Genomic DNA, 22105 nt, shown 5'->3' with positions numbered 1-22105 from the left:
GCTGATAAACTGGTTTTTGATGAGAGAAGGTTGTTTATAACATTTCGTAAATAGTAGTAGTAATAATAAGATAAGTAGATTTAAATTATTTTGGCATTCCCTGAAAGACTAAATTACTTCGAAGATGATTATCAATTGTTAAACTCTTTGTCAGTGATTTGCAGGAATTTAAAATCAGTATATTTTATTAAAAATATGTTTATAATTCATTTAATTGAAAGCTGAATATATTTTGTATTTAGTTATGTATTTATAACAATTTTTATGAAATGGTAGATAAGAAACATGTTATTTTGGGAATATTAGTTTTGTAATTATGTTATTATAATTATAGACAGTATCTATTATTGCGTAATAAATGTGTACACACACAATAATACCTAATAAATATACTTAGTATTGTACAGAATATTTATTTTATTTAAGGAACCCATTTTAAATAAATTTTTGTCCAAAAATATTCCAATTAATAGACCAATACTCCAACATAAGGTTGAGGAATTTGGAGAAGATTTTAAATGCAGTTCTGGATGCCTGGACAGATTTAAAAAGATGCATGACGTATTTTTTGGTGTTGGTTTGAATTTGCCTCAGAAGACGTCAGAATTACTGATATGTGACATGGAGGAATCAAATATTATTAAGAAGTTAACATATTCAATGCTGACGAAACCATTTTCTACAAAACATCTGATGAAACTCTTAAAGAAGTGAGATGTGGAAATTGATCAACAAAAGAGGAAAATATTACTTCTAGTCTAGTTTTTGCTCTCACCTCAATGTTTTATTAAAAAATATCAAATATCAGTTACTTTCAACTAATGTAGATTTAGTCTTTCCATCTGTGGATTAGGAAAGTCTGTTCACAAAAAGAACAGGTTGATAACAGGTCCAGAATGGACAAGAAGGTGAAAGTGATGAAATATGTGAGTTTAGAATGGTTTTCCATAATTTCTATTTTTGCCATTCCTACAGAAACTTTACTAATCACCACAACATTAATTTAATAAAGAAAATGGAAGACCCATTAACTTTTTATTGAAGGACCATAGGATGAATTGGGGAAAATAAAACCACTCATGATTATTTCAGTCTTATTTAATGAACTTACAACAATATCTTACAATTTTTAGACTAAGCAAATTATAAAAAATCAAAAAAATTAAACGTGTTAGGTAAGTAAGTGTATAATCTTAAAAGTTCGACTTTAATAAAGTGCAATTATTTAGTGTTAAATCAAAAAATGTCTAGAATAATTTGATTATGAAATACCTTGTAAATGTTTTTTTTTTATTTAATTTTCACTAATAGGCCAAGGGAATTTACTAAAGCTATGCTACATAATAATATTATCAATATATATCACAATGGGGAGATTTAAATATCCGACTGGGCCGAATATAAGCCATCATGTCGACATCAAAACATTTACATCTCTTTTGCTACTTAAAAATTAATATATAATTAAATAATTAAAAATTAAAACAGCATCATATGTTAATAAATCAACTTAATTATACAATTAAACAATGGTAAAAACTAGATTTTTAGTATTTTTAACACATTTCACATGTACTGACAATTTTACAAAGTGTCCAATGTAATCACATTGATGCAACGTGAAATACAGAAAACATGTCCTATTGCATCTAAAACAGTTTATTCGGCAAATTTACCATAAAACTGGTACAAAGAAACACAAATCTAATTTCACAATGGTGAAATAATGAAACGTGAACTGATACCTGTGAACGGGGAATTTACTGTTCCACGTCGAGTTTTTTTTTTTCTGGAGAATACTCCAAGTATATCAAAATTTTGGCATTGTTTAGCTAACTGCCCAAGCTTCAAGGCGGGTTGGTCCACACGTGGAACAGTAGCTTCCGTTGGACACTAAGAAAATGTCTTTATTATACAGTTCTACACATTTAGGCAATATGTATCAGTCACAACAACTTTACAGCATTTTTTTTTTTTTTGATAACATCGACTCTCGTACAGAAGAGCAGCTACTTCAACTAATTGATTGTTCTAGAAATCATATACTGGTAACAAACAGTATAGCTAATAATTTTGAAATATACTTAATCAAATAGCATTGGTCATGGATAATAATCGTTGGCCCATATAATGAAGTTATTCGTTGAAACATTACATTTACGTCACCATTACAATCACTTGGAGGGTCAGAAGTTGGGGATATGGTCACGACTAACTTACTTACAGTACTGAAGTTATCTAATTGTAAGATGTATGATATGAAACTATTGAACTCGTCCCTTTGGGGACGTTTACATGATTGCATAGTTCACGCATCCATCCCATTCCGTCCCGCTAATGACGTAAAAGTAATTCACATCCACTACCCTACAAAACTACAAAATTCTCCTAGTATCCACGTAGCCAATCCTTAAAGAATCGGAGGCAGAAATGTACCCGAATCGTTCAAATTGGAGTCCAACTTGTGGTGGTGGCTGATCCCTTCCGGCACCCTGGTGTCGTGTATTCTGTTCTCTATTATCTTCGCCTTGATTATTTTGTCTGGCACGGTTTTGGAGGCCGTCGGTTGGCACTTGTGGTGCGAGCGTGGGTGACTGCTGCCGCCGGAAGTGCTGCTGGACGAGTGGCTCTCGTGGCCGACGCTCACCTCCGAATGGCTGTGGCGTAGCTCGCCCTTTTGGGAGGAGTGTGTGGAGCCGGATAGAATCCAGGGATGGCGCAGGGCCTCGTCCGGGCTCAATCTTCTCTTGGGGTTCCATCTGAAATCAAAACGTTGTGGTCATGCACTGTTTCTTGGAATGATATCCAGTGGTTTGTGGCTTTTGATAACAGTACTGGTGGAACATGTACTCACTCTAGACATCTGGAGATAAAGTCTATGAAAAGCTGGTCGTTACATCTAAGAGCTATCGATAAGTTCTTGGAATTTGGTTTGCGTTTCCGTCCTTTGGAATTGGTGATGCAACGTGGGTTTCCACGAGAATCTGAAAAGGAAGATATGTTAATTAAATTACATTGTCTTAGAATATTCAATTATTACCAAGAAGTTTTGCTTAATTTTCTAGTAGTGTGTTTTATGGTTATAAAAAACTTGTAATCGTTAAAAACGTCATTGTAAAATTTCATAATATTATTGTAGTTATGGTAATAAAAAAATTTACATTTTTATATACTTAAGCAGCAGTTTTACAAATTTTTTCACACAATTTTTGTACAATTACCGTTAAAATAACTATAGTATAATATAAATTTAAATATATGTACTTATTCATTTTATTAAATTATAAATATTTTGGTCCAGCTATTTTTTTCTCAAATTTAATATGGAATTTTCTTAATTCTTCTTCTTTCCCCCATTATTATTAATTAATAGACCAAATTCATTGACAATTACATAAAATAATATAAATTTAATTATATATACTTACTTAATTTATTAAATTATAAATATTTTTGACATACTATTTTTTTCTAAAATTTAATATAGAATATTCTTAATGTTAGTAATTTTTATTTTAATAATTTCTTCCCCCCATTATTATTAATGAATGGAATAATAGACAAAATTCATTGACAGTTACATAAAATAATATAAATTTAATTATATGTAATTACTTAATTTATTAAATTATAAATATTTTGGACCTACTATTTTTTTCTAAAATTTAATATAGAATTTTCTTAATGTTAGTAATTTTTATTATGTTAATTTTTTCCCCCATTATTATTAAATAATAAAAAAATAGTTAAAATTCATTGACAATTACATAAAATAATATAAATTTAATTCTTTGTCAATGATTTTTGCTTTATTTATTTCATTGCATCATTATTATTAGTTAATAACATTAACATACTTAAATTTGAATATAAATAATAATGTTCTTATCATTTATTTAAGAGTTTATTGTGTAAAATTAATATTTTCTTAAATGATTTTAAACAGAACCTCGAAATATTGATTCCCAACTAAAATAATAACAATGTTAAACACATTAGCCCAATTCTGCGGCTATTTTATTCATAAAACAAGAAAAAACCGAAACGACATTTGCGTTCGCCCCGCAAACCTAATTATGCCGATCAAATTTACATAACAACAAGCAAAAACCCCATCGATTAAACGCCCCTAATGGCTTGGCAAACAATCCGTCCATTCATGATTCAAGCGAATTAAAACCAGCCCTACTCACCGAAGAAGAGCCGTCTCCTGGTCGCTCCGGAAATGACTTCGTCGGGAGGCGGTCCCAGCACCTCCATCAGACAGGCGAGCTGTTCAACCTCGTTCTCGCCCGGGAACAGCGGGTAGCCGGTGTACAATTCGGCCAGGATGCATCCTGAAACGTCGAGAGAGATCAATTAGTGTGGGGACACGTCGTTGTTGCGCTCCGGGGAATTTCCGGGCAATCGGGACAAACACATCAAGGCGAGACACAGTTTATGACGACGTACACGTTATTCAAATCGTCTCGCATTATCAAAATTGTACTGTATTAAATTAAATTGTGTTTTGCTCGTCCAAATGATTCAGCCAGAAACAAACGCAAAGTAATAGGATATCACAGAGGCTTTTTTGTGATTCAAGGCACGTTTGCAGTGCCATTAGTTGCACCATTTGCAACGATATTATCTTACAAGGACGGGAACTTTGAGAGAGGTGGTCTAGCGTTACACCCGAACGATCGACGTCGATGCCAGGTAACATTCGCCGGACGAATAAGAAATAAAAATTTAATAATCCACAAAAGACGGATGTCGGGGCCGCCGAAACGTCGGCGACGGGTCCGGAGGGACGCAATAAACAAGTCAATCCACTTACCCAGGCTCCACATGTCGATGGCGGTGCCGTACGTTAGGCCCAATATTACTTCGGGTGATCGATAGAACCTCGACTGGATGTATGTGTAAATCCTTTGGTCCGAGTAACAGGAGCTGCCGAAATCTATCACTTTTATCGAGCTGCTGCCTCTTTGTTTCAGGAGCACATTTTCCTGCAACGAATTTAACCGGGGTCAAGCGGTTTCGAATTGGGGCAAGATCGTATGTGGGATATGTTACGGTTCTCGTATAAAAATTGCAACATAAAGGCAACAGATGTGGATGTTGAATATTGCATGTGAAATATTTAAGGTAGAATGACTTTAGGCATATTATTACTTATAATTATTTACAATTATAGTTACTACTACGGTTGTTGCCTGACAAAATGTTATTAAATTTTGATACAAAATGATACAAATTCTTTAAATCAAAAGTCAAATTCAATTCCAAAGACTGTTTAGTAAATAAGAGATAAGTGAATAAACAACACAAATATAAATATAATAAAAATATTAAAATATAAGTAAATATATATGTAAATCCTTGAGTGTTTTTAAAACAATGAAGTAAATATAATATTAAATTTACAAGGATTTTTTTTTATTATTAATTGAATAATTGACAAAAGTAATGACAACATAAATTTATATACTCTTACGAAATTAATTATCTAATTTCCCACTACCTTATTAATTAATATATTAATTTATAAAATTAAATGACGAATATATAATATAATATAAATTTAATTGTATGTACTCACTTAATTTATTAAATTATAAATATTTTGGACCTACTATTTTTTTTTTAATTTAATATGAGATTTTTTAAATACTTTGTTAATTTATTTCCTAAATTATTATTAATTAATGGAATAATAGACAAAATTAATTGGCAATACATAAAATAAATAAAAATTTCTCAAATTTAATATTGAATTTTTATTTTATTAATTTCTTTCCCCAATTATTATTAATTAATGGAATAATAGTCAAAATTAAATGACAAATACATAAAATAATTTATGTATTTACTTAATTTATTAAATTATAAATATTGTGGTCAAACTACTTTTTTCTAAAATTTACTATAATATTAATCAAATTTAATTTAATATAATATCAATAAAATTTTCTTAATGTTAGTAATTACTTTATTAATTTATTTCCTCCATTATTATTAAAAATATTTAATTTCTTGTAAGAACTTGAATAAAATGAAAGGAATTATTAAAGAGAGAAAATTGAAGTGTTGAAATGAAAGATAAAATTTGACAAGTAGTAAAATTGCACTAAATGTTTATTACATCTAAAAGAAACACATAAATATTTGTGAAATCCATAAACATATATTTCTAATGGAAATTTTAAAATTAATTGATAAAAATTAAATAAAAACATTCAAGGTTCAAATGACCAAAGATGTTTTGTGTGTCAAATATCATTATTAATAATAAAATTTGCTTAAAATAATATTTGTAGAAGTGAAGAAAACTAATAAATATAAAATTTATGTAAAAGGGGTAGATAAATATAGAAATTTCACATAAAAACTGCTGTTCAAAAAATATAGTTCCAGTAGCAATCAAGTAATTGTTGCAGAAATATAATAAATTCCAAGAATGGTCCAATTATCGATATTAATTACAAAAACAACCACCTCTACACGTTCTAATAATAATCCTGCGAGTTTTTTCGTTTCCTGGTGCGGTGCGTAGGTTACAATTTCCAACAATTAGCAACTATTGCTTCCAGTTTTTCAGAAACTCGGCTAACAACAAGATAAATTTTATTCAGACACACTGTGAGAATAACCTTGGACGTGTGTGTGAGTGTGTTCACCAACTTTTATTTTTATTATTATTTTTTGTTTAATTTATTCAACGGCGACTCCGGTCGAAAACGAAAGAAGAGATATAGCGTTTGTTGACCTCAAGCGGAGCGCTTTGAAAATTTTAATTGTCCGGGAGGTGTATTAGATAAGTTCTGTTTGGATTCGTAATGATTCGATGTGTTTGGGCTTTGTAATCGGACGGTCGTTAAGTTTAATTAAAAAGACAGCATTTCTGGATTGGATACAAATAAGTACGTACTTAGTTTTATGGTTCCGGATGCGTGGCAAAGGCAAGGCAATACTTGTTCCATAAAAACAAACACAAATGAGTTTAGTTTCTATCCATCACAATTTTAAATCCTTTTGAATACATAAATACTGGAAAATTTGAGAATATTAATTGATGAGACAATAGAATTGAGTTCTGCTGATTTTACTTTACTTTTTAATGGATAAATATTGGAAAATTTAGGAATATTAATTAACCAAGACAATGGAACTGAGTTTTACTGGCTTTACTGATGAATTTCCCTCGTTTTTTTGTGTTATTTATATTTCTTTGTCCTCCAGATCAATTGTAATTCTAAGTCAAACGAGTTTAGCTTCTTTTCAGTACAATTTTAATGTTTTTGAATGGATAAATATTGAAAAATTTAGGAATATTAATTGATGAAGACGATGGAACTGAATTTTACTGATTTTACTGACCAATTTCCTTTGTTTTTTTGTATTATTTATTTTCCCTCATCACAAAGATCAGTAGTAAATCTAAGACAAATTAGTTTAGTTTCCTTCCATTACAATTTTTGATACTTTTTAATGGATAAATATTGAAAAATTTAGGAATATTAATTAAGGAAGACAATGGAATTGAGTTTTACTGGTTTTACTGTTGAATTTCACTCGTTTTTTGTATTATTTATATTTCTTTGTCCTCCAGATCAATTGTAATTCTAAGTCAAAAGAGTTTAGCTTCTTTTCAATACAATTTTAATGATTTTGAATGGATAAATATTGGAAAATTTGGGATTATTAATTGATGAAGACAAAGGAATTGAGTTTTGCTAATTTAAATGATTAATTTCCTTTGTTTTTTCTATTATTTATTTTTTCTTATCAGTGAGATCAATAGTAAATCTAAGTTAAAAGATAAAACGAGAAAAAAATAATTAATTTAATTAGGTTACAAGATATCAAACAAAAAAGCAATAATACTTTTGTGTGAGTGTAAACGACTCGAACAAATTAAACGTTCATCTGCGTTTGGGCGCTGATAAGAGCAACGATAAATCATCGTTGACACGTCCATTGTGCCGCGAGGCCTTGGTCAAGAAACCGTCCCCGTATCTCGTGTGTCATCCCACGAGTCGATTCGCAACTTAAAAAAAGAAACCTTTATCACCACCGATTAATCCGCTTCCATTGGAACACGAACCGGGCGGCGGAGTGCAAAGAACGAGGTGGGTCAAGTACCTCGAACTCGTCAGTTAACAAAAAAAAAACAACAGATTTTCGACGATGTGTGAACCACAGCCAGTCGCACAATTCCCAATTAATGTGGGCGTGACGAATTAAACGAAATTACTAGACAATTTCGACGTCACAACTCGGGCTCAGATGATTCCTTTGTCTAAGAGCTGACGGAAAAATAAAACTGATTCATTGCCCACGGTTTGGCCGGATCAAACGGCCGTGTTGTCTTTGTTGGGGGGATTCTATTTTGGTCGTTACATGGAAAAGTACACAATTAATTTGCCACTTACCGGTTTAAGATCACAGTGGATGATGTTCTCCTTCTGCAGAAGCCGAAGACATTTGAGAAGGGAGTTGGCGAATCTCCTGATCAGATTCAGGCTGAAGCCCTGGTAGTTGTTCTTTTTGATCAGCTCGTAGAGGTTTAGACTGCAATGGAATTGTAGTTTTAGTGTCACGTGTGGAATTAACCCACATTGGTGCCATTTAATTATGTGTTTGGTGTTTAAAGGCAGTTTATGTTGTACACGAAAGCACACGGCAATAATCACGACAATTTTTAAATGGGACACCGCTGAATAAAACATGTTATAATCAGTTTATCGATTTTAAAGCACACACGTATTGGATAATCTTTGATTCTTTAAATAGGTGCATTTAACCCAGTTTATTTTCTATGAATTGTGCAATATTACACTTCAGTGGCATAAATTATTAGTTTACCACAACCCAGTGACTAATAGATCATTGTAACCAGAGCATATCCGTGTGGATTTTACTTTTCTTTGTCTTAATAAACGGAACTCGATGTGGTGATTTTAATTATCCAGTTTAAAAGTAAAAGTTTAATTACCTCATAAAATTATGAACGCAAATAAGAAAATTGCTACACTTACATGCCACAGGTACTGTGACGCATTGAATAAATGTATGCGGCGAAATAATAATTTCAAACTAAGGGTGAACGAGCTCGAAAACACATTTGGGTCATCGCACTTGAACAAAAATACTTCCGGTACCAATATCTATTCAAATCTTTCAATGTCATCCATGGTGATGTTGCCAAAAATTAATTAATACAAGTTCATTGTACTGCCAAATCAAATCTGCTTTTTATTAGTACTGATCATGTGTGCTATTTCTGTCCCATTCCAGCTTTAAGAGTACAAACAACTACTTGTGTAAATTCGGCATTTAAATGAATAGTAACAGTAGCTGTCGTGGCGATTAATATGTGACACAATGCGGAACTTCCTGCCCAAACAATGGGGAATAATACATATGTGATAACAAAACATTACACGTTAATGCATATAATTTCCTTTATCACCGCCGTTTCAGCAGATGTAGCTTCCTAACTGTTAAATATGTTAATGCCCCAAAAGGTCACACTCACCTGAGCAGCTCGAAACTGATGCAGAGGTGGTTCCGAAAGTAGAAGTACTCGAGCATGTGGATCACGTTGTGGCTGCCGTCTTTGTCCTTTTTCCTCAAGTGGTCAAGGATTCGCACCTCCACCAAAGCTTGGTGATGGAACCGTTTCTTGTTCCTGATTATTTTTATGGCCACGTGTTTGTTGGTCATGTGATCCAAGGCCCTGATGACCTGGCCGAAGCTGCCCTTCCCGATCACCTCCAGGATTTCGTATCTGTAGCAGATGTGGTCGTGGAGAACCTGCAACAAGTTGGGTTAATGATTGTTTGCGTTGAGGAAAATGTAATTTGGTTTAATTGCGCCTTTCCTGTACGGTACAAAAGTTTTATTGAAACGGATCCCGTTTTACCTTTACCATAATCATTACACGACCAGTTTATTAAAATAAATTGCCTGTTAACAGACTAACACATCGTGCACTCGAAAGGACGTCGATGACCATTCCATCAAATGAAGAAGCCGTTTTCATAATTTCCTCGTAATTCGATTTGAGTCGTCTGTGAAAATGAACTTGCACGAACCAGCTCTTATTAAATTAATCAAGTCAAGTAGAAGTGCAGACAACGACAAACAAATTACGTCGACTTTGCGATTTATAATCGAGTTTATTGCATCTATTTATTCGGACGGTTTTATTCTGCTGCATGCGAGCCATGTGCTTTATCATTTACTACCCCGTTTCAGGATCGACGACAGTTATTTGCATAAATGCTTTTTATTTGACGATTTAATGCATTTTATACGTGATTAATGCAATCTGAAATGCTCATTATACTTTAATAATAGAATAATAATTGATATTTATTCATGCAATTAAATATTTAGCCTAGTTTGTCATGATTTATATATAATAAGCTTCCTGCTAGGTTCATAACTTGTTTATACTTTCTTCCAACAGTTAAATATAATTTTTTAATTTGATTTCACAAAGTAAGATAAAAATTCAATTTTCTCCAATTAATTTTACGACTCTTTTAATTTCCATCTCAGATTAAGTCAACAAATGTGAATATAAATCAAGATGAACTCGAGACGTATAAATTTAATTTCTATATCCATCCCACAAATTTTATAGCACATTAAAATTGATATACAGTAGTGGTCAGAGAAATTGAAATCTTTTCCAGTCAGTATAACAAAAATACTTCAATATTCTATACTTTTTTAAGTAGAAATTATTTTGATTTAGGTACAAATCAATACAGAGTGATTATTTTTAATAAATAGGTTTCGAATACATTTAAAAATACCTCCCAAACCTTCGTGTTTTTGTTTACTAAGCTATTAATAAAAATCGAATCAAAACAGGACAGAAAAGTGCATAACAGATTACATTTTAAGTCGATCGTAACTCAAAGAATGTTTCGTGACTACATAATTTCTGATATAATTAATTTTAAAATTCCTACGGGCAACGTGCACGAGCCCATTTTCCGTGTCCCTAATAATAAGAAAATTAATAAGAAAAGGTAACCCAAAAGTGAACAAATTTAATAATATCACATAGTGGTTTGGCGCAGTATCTTTGTTGTTCTTCGCCATGTAAATGAGGCCTGATTTTAAATATTATCATGTTTAAGGTCTTGTTAAGGGTGAAATTTATTTAACGTTTAAAGTTTTAGTGGAACGAACGCAGTATAAAATGTATAAGGGACTATTTTATGGACGTAAAGCAAAGTAAAGCGAGGCACTCACCGTAAATCAAACTAAACTAGATAGGAAATTTGTCTTTGATTAGTTTTACCCGGCTGATTGGCATAATTTTATGATAACAACTAGAAATTTCGGGCATGTTTTACAAAGACTAATTAAGTGGTTGTTTTTTAACCTTTAAAACAATGATCTAAATATTATTCCATTAAAACAAGTAAATAATAATAAAATTTTTAGATTAATTTGAACTAATCAGGTGTTCTTAAATATAATTTTTATTAGTGTAGTTCCAAAAATGCAAATAGTCATAAAGTAAATAGGTCAAACGTTGCTTCGCGGAATCACAAGAACCGGTAAATTCTGCATTTCTATTGGTCGACGCTCATTGCATTTTTAAAGGTTTTATCGGGAATAGACGCGTCCGCGATTTTTACCCGTTTTTCGCCAATTTTCACTTGTGTTAACTTTGTAAATGTGTCGCGTGATTTCTTTGACTGATTTGTGTGATTTGAACGCAGCATTTTATGAAGGAAAGCAGGAATTTTGAGGTAAGTTTAGTCAGACACATTTTTAGGTTAGTTTCGGTCGATTGTTCAATCAATAATTAATATATACAAAATAGTTAATATTTTGTTGGGTACTCTTTGTTCGTTATAACCACCTGTAAACGGTAAATTAAAATTTATATTTATAATCAAAACTAACTAAAAAAAGATGTGTGTTGTGTAGAATTGTTTTACAGGAGGTCCAACTTAAAAATTAACTCAACCATAAAATTATTTTTTAACAACTAATTACCGACAGCAAATTATTCATCCAGTAACATTTTTATTTGCGGTAGGTGCTTTGCTAACTTTATGTTCATGTTATTTTGTTACAAAAACATCAAAGTAACTGGTAAGGACGTTTAGTCTTTGTGAAGACACTATTTATTTAATGGCACATAAAAGATTGTTGCATATTAATCGAAATAATAATTTTCAACCTATTAGTGTACCTTTTAGTATTTCTTAATTTTTGATTACAATTAGGTATTTTTTTTCTTTGTAATTTAATATTTAATCTTTTTGTTTAAGACATTAAGCTATTAAACTTCTATTTAATTTTCTTTATTAATTATTATAAATTCATTTTGTAATATACATCGTATAAAGTTAATTATCATTAATAATAGTATTAAAATATTAATTGGAATCATTTTAGTTAATTTTATATTTTTAAATAACAAAAAGGATGATAAACATTTCTCTGAATATTTTATTGCACATTAAAAATATAAAATTAACTAAAAAGATATTAATTCATATTTTAATAATATTATTATTGATGATAATACAATTTATTTTTAAAATATCTGTACACTGAAATTTTTATTAGATTTAATAGATAAACAAAGTAAACAATATTAACATGTTTTTACTATTTACTTTCTTATCTATTTTATTTTTAAGTTTAATAATTAATAAAAAAACATAACTTATTTGTTTTAAAAATAATTTAATTTTTTATTAAAATTTTCAATTTAAAAACCATTTAATGTAACATTTAATGCTACATTATTAAATTATAATTAAATTTTACCAATTTTTTCCTTTTAAATTAAAATAATTTTGAAGTTTTTCTGATTTATTAAATTAATTTTATTTTTTACTTTTTTATTTAACCATCATTTGTTAAATTATTAGTAGTTTTAATTAAAAACATCAATTAGTATTTGAAATATTTTGAATATTTTAACAAACAAGGGAATATTTTTTAAGCAAATTTAAAAAATATAATTGTATATTGTATCTATATATTTATTTTAAGAGTCATGTAATAGTTACTTTACTTTGAATCAAGTGTATTTATAGTATTAAGTACATAATTAACGTTTTTTATCTTAAACGTTCAATTTAAAAGTAAATTGATCAATCAATATTTATTTACAGAGAGTAAAGTTTCCAGTCATCTTATCATATTAATTTTTTTCTCTTTACATTCAAGCAAATTGTCTAATTAAATGAAGAACATGCAACAACAAAAGTAATTAAGGAAGTTTTGCTAATTAGTCAAAGACGCAGCCTTGACATCGCCAAATTAGATAAATTAACAGTTAATTTTTGAATCATTATTAAAACTGTAACACATAGTTCACATAATAATTAAGAGAGAGAGGTTTCTAACCTCTGAGTTTGCAGAATTCTCCAATTAGCTTAAATTGTTCTCGTGTTTTCAATTATTGGGTGTGTGGATGTAAATGTTAACTTTACCTTGTTGTAGCTTCCTCCGTCGTCATCGTAGCCTCCATTGTGAGACCCCCCTTGTTCCCCTTCGATTTTGTGAGCGTTCAGTCCAAGGTACCAGATCTTCGAATATCTCTCTATTTCAGTCTTTTCAAAGTCTGTTAGTCTATTTCCGTATATTCGTAGGGCCTCTGTGGGACACGAAACAATTAAGTCAGTCGAGTAATTCGCTTATTATTCAAATTAATTTACCTGTTGGAGTCATGGGGAAGCCATTGTCCTCCCGGATATTGTTGTTGGTCGACTCGTGATCTTGCACACGCGAATTGATGTTGATTGCAGGAAACGATTCGACCATCGGTGAGACGGGCATTGTTCCCGATTTGTAGTTCGAGTTCAATCTGGAAGACGGTTTACCATCCAAATGCGGCAGCTAAAGTAACAAAAAAGAAACACGATTTTGTATAAAAATAAGGGAAATAAGTGACGTCGATGATGATGAAGTTGCTGCGCCACTAAATGAGATTTCCTTCGGATTGGGAACTTAATTTGGGCGGAACGAGTTTTGTTGAAGGGTATTATATTGGATTTTTGTATTAGAATGAGGCTAATGCACATTTTTTTAATATAAACTTTATTGACGTTTGGATGCTGATCGTTGGAAACACGATTTATCATGTGTGAGTGGCTTTGTTTCCGGAGCAGGCGACCTTCATCTTGTTTACTATCCTATGAATCATTTAGGGTTTAAAGACTTCTTTTTATCTGGCTTTATTAAAAAATATTATGTTGATAAAAATTAGGAAATTTCGATAAACAACGTACTTAAGTTGTGGATTTATTGGAACAGATTTATTTTCAATTATCCTTCTGGTAATTTACTAACATTAACAAATTGTTATTATTTACTTATCTATAATTACTACAACAAATTTATGGTTCCAACCTTGAACTTCAAGGGTTTTATCAAATCAATGGACGACAAAAAACTTGTAAAAATTAATGAACCATTTGCTTAAGTTATTGGAGATAAAATAAATTTATCTTGAGTTATTGTTATGGCAATTTACTAACGTTAACAGTTATTATTTACTTATTTATTGTTACCACCACAAATTTATGGTTTAAGTCTTGATTTTCAGGGGTTTTATTAAATGAATGAATGACCAATAATTTATAAAAACTGATGAAACATTAACACATTGTTATTATATATTTATCTAAATTACTACAACAAATGGATGGTTCAAGCCTTGAGCTTCAAGGGTTTAATCAAACCAACAAACGACAAAAATTTGTGTTGCAAATACTTAAAAAACAAATTTGCCTCGTTGAGAATTTAGAGAATGCAGCTTCCTCGTCCCCAGCTATTAGTATTCATCGACGTAAAACATTCAGGGTCATTGTTTCATGAACAAATTCAGTAGCTCCGACTAATTACTGGCCCACGAGTGTTATGTAAACACTCCAAAGAATTCTGAACCCAGAAACACATATTGGGAATATTTTCCAATGCAAAATTGTAATCCTATCCCACGTGCTGGTTCATTATCTAATGGATCAATTATTGGTACCTAATTGGATAATCGGATTTTGGCTTTTGCATATCATCGAGATCAGGTTTATCAGAAAAGGAAATACTGCCCATTGTTAAGCATTAAAATGTCACATTCCTTGGGCTGTGACTCAGTTTCCAGTCCGGACTAATTAAATACAAGTGCAATAAATTAATAAAGTGATTCAACCAATCAAAGCTCAACCAAAAATACAAAGTTGTCACGACACGAAAGCCTATCAATAACCCCTGTACCGGAAATGTAATACACCCATTAAAAATGTTATTGCCTCCATTTTACAATGCCAACAAATAACCAAATTTGTATCCGCATGATTAATACGACCACCTCGAGATTGGTGCAATAGAAAAAAATCACATTTTATGGTACCAAACACGAATTTTATTTATATTTATAGCCCCACATTTTTGGCCAAGTTTAGTTTAAATTGCGGCTCACACGAAACATCGAAGTTTTAAATAGAACGTCCCGTTAACACTTTGGCCCTCCTCGATCATAATAACATTAGTTTCGCTTATTCAGTGCTTTATGGATATTGGCGAAACTTTTCTGTGTGCATAATGGGACGCGTGGGTGGTAATTAATTTGTGTGCCACAGATACGAGTATCAATCAAGTCTATTTTTGGTCGTTTTTCCATTGAATGGAGGTGATAAAAGAGGAATCAATTAATGATGAATTGATGGATTGGCAAGTAACGCCAGAAAATGGAATATTACATTTATGGTCGATGATGAGAAGTTGGGAAACAGTCCCGGTTCATTTGAATATCTGAATTAAATCGGTTCTCACGTGGCAAAGGTATCACATCTGATTGTTGGACGTTTTATTATTTAAATCATAATACATTTGGGTTAATATTGTTGTATAAGTTTTGATGGCAACTGCCACATTGACCGAGTAAATCAATTATTTTTATTAATTGACAATAATCTATCAGATGGTATCGTTTTATTTAATTCAGATTGCTTTGATGGAATAAGGGGCTTCTTCTTTTGAAAGGTACTTACGTCAGAGTTGATTAAAACAGATCTGGATATACAATTAGCAGTCCTAGATGAACCGTTTAGGTGTTTGCTTGAAGAACTGGTTTGTAGCTGATGTGATCCATAATCTTTTGTATGGTAAAGAGAAGTAGACTGAAAATAAATCAACGTACGTTAATATTAAGTGTGATGCTTTGTTAAAGGGTAACTTACTTTGGGATATCCTAGATTTGTCTTTGATATAGCTGATCCGTTTATGGAAGACTTAATGTTGTGTCCGGATGCCTTTTGGTGGGAGGCTGGGCTCTGCAAGAAATTATAGAAATCAAACATTAATTACCTCAATAAAACTTACATAAATTTGAATAAACACTGACGCATTGTAATCACACATGATTGGAACGAAGTTTGGTCACAATAAAGGTGGCACCTTTGATAATTTTGATTAATTTAGATAGTTCCACGTTATCTACCATCTGATTAACCCAAATATTAATACGTACAAAGCCTCACTGATTGTCTTGACCTACACAACGATTGCGAAGGCTATTTTATAACGATTCAAAAGTTCTTGAAGGAAATCGTACGCCCAACGGTGGCGCAGATGAGGTAATTGTTTATTTTGAAAATAATTATGCCTTTGCAACACTTCCTAAATATTGCATGTATCAGTTTATTCGCTCAGTTGAGTGGGCTTGTGTGCAGTTGGCAAACGCCGTGGAAAGGTCTGAGTTATCGTTTTTCGAAATTCATTCTGAACTACAACCTGTGGAAGCTGCCCACCTTCGTCGCAACATCTGGTGGATGCAATTTCTATACTGGTTTTCGTTACCAGCGTTCAATTGTTTGGTGTTTGGGATTAAGTTCCAAGGTGCCCAAATTATAAACATTTTCAAAGTTCATTGTGTTTTTATTAAGTGTAGGTTTACTAACTAATTATTTATTAATTGAAATATGTTAGTACGACATTAACAGCTAATTAAAATTAATTGTCTGTTCTGTTTAATTTGTGGTGTTTCTCTTAAAAGCAGTATAATTTACTCACATTAATAAATCTCCAGAAATGGCAAAAAATCTAATCAAACAGAACTCTCCAATATTTTAAAGTACATTCAAATATGTATTTATTTATATACTTTTCCTGCTAATTATTGTATTTTATCAAATTTCTTCTAAAAACTTACAAAAAACTGGAAAATAAAAAGATATTTGTTAAACAATCTGTGAAATCTACACAGGAAAATATTTGAAGAACACTCCAATATTCTAAAGTACATTCAAACATGTATTTATTAATATACTTTTGCTGTTAAGATAAGAATTTTTGTATTTTATCAAATTTTTCCTAAAAAAATCTCCAAAACTAACAAAAAACTTATTCTAATGAAGCATTTTTATTATAAAAAATGGAAAATAAAAAGTAATTTGTTAAAAAAATCTGTGGAATCTGCACAGGAAAATATTTGAAGAACACTCCAATATTCTAAAGTACATTCAAACATGTATTTATTGATATACTTTTGCTGCTAAGATAAGAATTTTTGTATTTTATCAAATTTCTTCTAAAAAAATCTCCAAAACTAACAAAAAACTTAATTTAATGAAGCATTTTTGTTATAAAAAAGGGAAAATAAAAATATATTCGTTAAAAAATTTGTTTTTGGTGTTTGTGATTAAGTTTTAAGGGTCAAGATGCCCAAATTTCAAAGTACATTGTGTTTTTAAGTGTAGGTTTACTAATTAATAATTTATTAATTATAATATGTTGCTCTGACATAAAGAGCTAATTAAAATTAATTGTCTGTACTGTTTAATTCGTGGTGTTTCTGTTAAAAGCAGTATAGTTTGCTCACATTAATAGTAAATTAATGTAAATTTACAGGCAGTTAAACATTGTCTCTTTAAACGAGTCATTTATTTCACATTCTTGTTTTATGGCGTACGTGGGAGACGAATTGAAGTTACAGTGATACAAAGAGACTGAACGGACACATTGGGAAACACGGTCTTGGGATCAGTGGGAGACAACGAACGATTTTGGGCCTTTGTTCAATCTTCTTGAGTGCACTAAAGGAAAGTGACCGATAAATTTTTGCTCCCAAGTGAAATGTTATTGTTTATTCAAGTCTAACGATAGTTTAAGTTATGTTCCAATTCGAATGCCAACACCATATGTTTATAATCGTCATTACAACATATTTGTTTATGCATTAATAAGTTTGTTTCTATAAATAAACGTGGGGACATACAAATGCAGAACTTATTATTTATACTAATTATGACACTCTTACTTATGTCCTTAAAGGAAAGTGTTGCTTCTAACTTATTCAATGATGTTTTCAATTTCGACCTACTTATCCAGCAACTAAAACTATTAATGATTAACTTCCAGTTTTTATTAATTAATACTTTCGTTTTGCCTCCCCGGGTTTCTCTCGTTCGCTTGTTCAATTTGCCACTTTGATATAATTTTAATTCAACCCGTAAATCCTCGTTACCCGAAAGCCAAAAGCAATTACGCAATTAGCGCGAACGAATAAATCGTCGTGTTGCATTTAACGTTGTTATTTTGCATTTGTGTCATAAAACTATCGGTGAATGAAAATTGCCTTTTACAATAAATCACATTTAAATGTCATTTGTAGAATGTAAAATGATATAGAAACTGTATTTCATGACCATAAAGCTTGGAGCGTGCGTACGTTGGTTGCATGCAACTTATACATTTGGTATGGCTCTAAAATGGCTGGAATTGGGTATCGGATGCTTCAGACGGCTTCATTCAATATCGGTCTGGTTTAGTTTCAGTTTTTTATCGAATATTCAATGGTTTTCAGTCAACGTACTTCAGTATCGACGCTGAAAGGAACATTTTCTTTCAGAAACAGCTTCAAGCTTAAAGTCTAGACTTTATAAAATGGTTTTCTCAATTTTATTTTAATTGCTGAAGCAGTAATTAAAATTAATTATGACTGGAAGTAAAACTTATGAGTAATGGCAGCATGATTGGCAACAATATCAGTTGGTAAATGGGGTTTACCCATGAATTTAAGTAGAAAAAAAAGTCATATAACAATATCCTCATACGAGCTTCAAGAAATGTATGAAATATTAAGAATAAGTCCGGATTTTCCCAAACAATATAAGTGGAATAATAAAAATCAATCCAGACAATATTTAAAAAATGTTTCAATGCTTTAACATTTAATTAATTTAAATTACAGATTAAATAATTTAAGATGTTTTAAAGATACACTCATTTTAATATTTTAATTGAAATAATTAAATCATAATCTTACTGCATTCATATTATTTATACTTTATATGCACATAATTATTTTAATTAAAATAATTTTATTATCTTGGGCATTTTTAATTATGTCTACACTGTTGTGAGAAATGTTCAAGTATTAAATGTTTAAAATTAGTAACTTTTATAAAATATTTCAGTTTTGACAGGACTCATAGATAATTATCATTGATAGTTGTCGTTATATTTATTATTTTATAGTTATAGAAATTAAAAAACCTTGGTATAAAAAAAATCAAAATTAAACGTTAAAAATAAAAAAATATTTGTTAAAAAATTTGTGGAATCTACACAGGAAAATATTCGAAGAACACTCCAATATTCTAAAGTACATTCAAACATGTATTTTATGTATTTTATCAATTTTTTTCTAAAAAAACAGAACTAACAAAAAACTTAATCTAATGAAGCATAAGAAGTAAGGAAACAGTTCGTAAAGAATACCAAACAATCGAAGTTTCAACTCAATTTGAAGGGAAAACAAGATCTACGTGTCAAAGTAGGGTTTTCAGTTGTTTGACTTCAATTGAAGTCAATTGAATTAAAAATATTCCCCACTTTTTCATATGAAAATAAAACGCTTTTGAGTGGATTATTTAAATTACAACTTATATTTCTGTTTTGTGCTGTAAAAAATTGGCCTGAAGCAACGAATGAATACAGAATAAAATTCCTTGATAAATAATTTTCATTTTTCACCCAATTTCCTCGTTATTACGTGTGCTTTCATGCAGCGTTTAATTTAAAATCTAAAACAGGAATCCAACTTTATATTGCAGCCGAGAGATATGAAACTTTTGATATTTCTTTGAACCTCACCTTAATACTATTGAATTTTAAAATCCCAAGGGAAGAATTGTATCAAATATAAACGTACAAACATCAAACTAAAAAAGTCATTTTCCCCTCACTGGATTATTAAAAAAAATATGATGGAGCTGAGTTTTATCGTCCCACTTTTATCAATATCACTTGTGTGATGTTTATCCGCCGTTAGTACACAGACAATAATTAAAAACTTTTTTCAATAAAAGGCCCAGTTGGACGGGCATTTTTGCGATAGAAACACACAAATCCAATTAACAATTGTGTTATTATTGTGAATGGAATAAAAGAAAATGGGTATCATCGCTGAATTACCGCAACCGTGATTCTTTTCATAGAAAAAAAAAACGTTAGAAACATTACGTATATTTAGGTTAGTTTAATTAATTTATTATACTGTATTCACGACTCGAACCTTGCTAAGTCGTAATTAGTAAAAAGGCTGCGCCAATTAAAATAAATGGCAAAAGAGCTTAAGCCATTACGCAACGGAAAAAGCGCTACCTATTAAGTAACTATTACATAAAGTAAGGATTAATTAAACTCAGTAGTAAATAATAATTAATAAAGGCTCTAATGATGTGTGGCAGTGTCTTTTATTATGCGTACACATGCAACACTTTAATGAGTTAATCATTGGAAACTATCAGACTCCACCAAGAGCAAAAAAAAAACCCAAACAATATGCCGAATTATTCAAAAATCTCGGTAAATGATATAATGGATCTGACCTCGTTATAAATAAAGATGCAACCGAGTCAATTTATTTTAAAACAGCCACTGCAAAGAAATTATATTTATATTTAGATTCAGCATTGTGGCATAACCAGCGCAATGTAAAAGAAAACACGTGCCTGGATGAATATTTTAATTCCCAAACCAAAGTATTTGAAAATTGAATAGCAATAAAAAATTATAGATATAAACTTTTAATGGATATGACAACTATTAAATTCAAAATCATAAAATTTTAAAATTGATTGTAACTCTCTTTATAACTAGTTTTATGTTTTATGCTTTCAATGTTCTACATTTAGGCGGTTAAATGTGGCCTCATAAACGTTTTAGTGGATGTATATTATATACACCAATTAAAATTAAAATTTGACACGAGGTTTTGGCCTAGACAATACTATTGAAACTTTTTGGGGGTTTCCAAGCAACTATAACTTTCTACAACTGGTCATCGTATTGTTCTGTTACATATAATTTACGAATGGTGTAAAGAAAGTAATTGCACCCAGACCCCATTCATCCAACTAATTGGAAGAACAAGCATGTGTGAAGTGGTCCCAAAATCCAGACGTCCAAAGACATCTTAAGACTCACGTTAATTTTCACTTATTCCCAAGAATTATTCACATATGTACAGAAACAAAGGAACAAGTATGTTAGTTCCACATTTTTTGCCACAGTTTTTTATGTAATACACCCACCGGTGCTATCGTGAAACGGTTACACTTTCCTTGTCCAACACAAAGACCAAGTCCATTTGCTAGTCAAGGACGTTGCGTTCGTAGGAACGTTTTGAAATTACAATAAATGCCTGTGTGAGACAGACACAATTTCCCCATGTATCCACACATTATCGATTTACGACGAATTCGGTTTACAGTTGGCTTTTAACTGTACGAAGACGACATCCACGGTGCTCTTAAACCATGAAATTACATCCCATGTTGACTCAATTGAATTTCGGTCTAGGACTAATCAATTCTTTCGACGATGAGACAAATGCACGTACCGTTCACCTAAATGCAATGTAAAAGTCGTTTTAATGAAAGCTTGATAAGTTCGAAATGGCATGGAAGTCAGTTAATTACGTTGGAATCGTTTCGGTGCGGCTTTGTTTTCAATGGTGTGTGTCACTGGATTGGTAATTTATGTTATTATTGAAATTTTACCGTGACAATATGGAATCTTTTTTCTGGGAAATGAAAGTCATTGCTTCTAATGCTTCGTTGGTTAT

General features: G+C 30.9%; 1 protein-coding gene across 3 annotated transcripts in view; it reads right to left on the bottom strand.

The window, feature by feature from the left end:
* Positions 1–1082: 1082 nt before the first annotated feature.
* LOC109596378 (dual specificity tyrosine-phosphorylation-regulated kinase 4) overlaps positions 1083–22105 on the bottom strand; it is a 36923-nt gene continuing 15900 nt past the window's right edge. For all 3 annotated transcript variants that reach the window (XM_049967046.1, XM_049967045.1, XM_020011921.2), the window contains exons 2-11: positions 16215–16307; positions 16026–16154; positions 13692–13872; positions 13467–13630; positions 9524–9801; positions 8418–8556; positions 4820–4991; positions 4194–4337; positions 2855–2984; positions 1083–2759 (exon numbers count right to left, since the gene is read on the bottom strand). In XM_049967046.1, the coding sequence (XP_049823003.1) occupies positions 2411–2759; positions 2855–2984; positions 4194–4337; positions 4820–4991; positions 8418–8556; positions 9524–9801; positions 13467–13630; positions 13692–13872; positions 16026–16154; positions 16215–16307 (1779 nt within the window). In that variant the 3' untranslated portion in view covers positions 1083–2410. The remainder of the gene's footprint in view (positions 2760–2854; positions 2985–4193; positions 4338–4819; positions 4992–8417; positions 8557–9523; positions 9802–13466; positions 13631–13691; positions 13873–16025; positions 16155–16214; positions 16308–22105) is intronic.

The sequence above is a fragment of the Aethina tumida genome, chromosome 4, assembly GCF_024364675.1.
Source record: "Aethina tumida isolate Nest 87 chromosome 4, icAetTumi1.1, whole genome shotgun sequence".
NCBI classification, from domain to species: Eukaryota; Metazoa; Arthropoda; class Insecta; order Coleoptera; family Nitidulidae; genus Aethina; species Aethina tumida.
The sequence above is the reverse complement of the archived record's forward strand: the minus strand, read 5'-3'. Positions and strand labels throughout refer to the sequence as shown.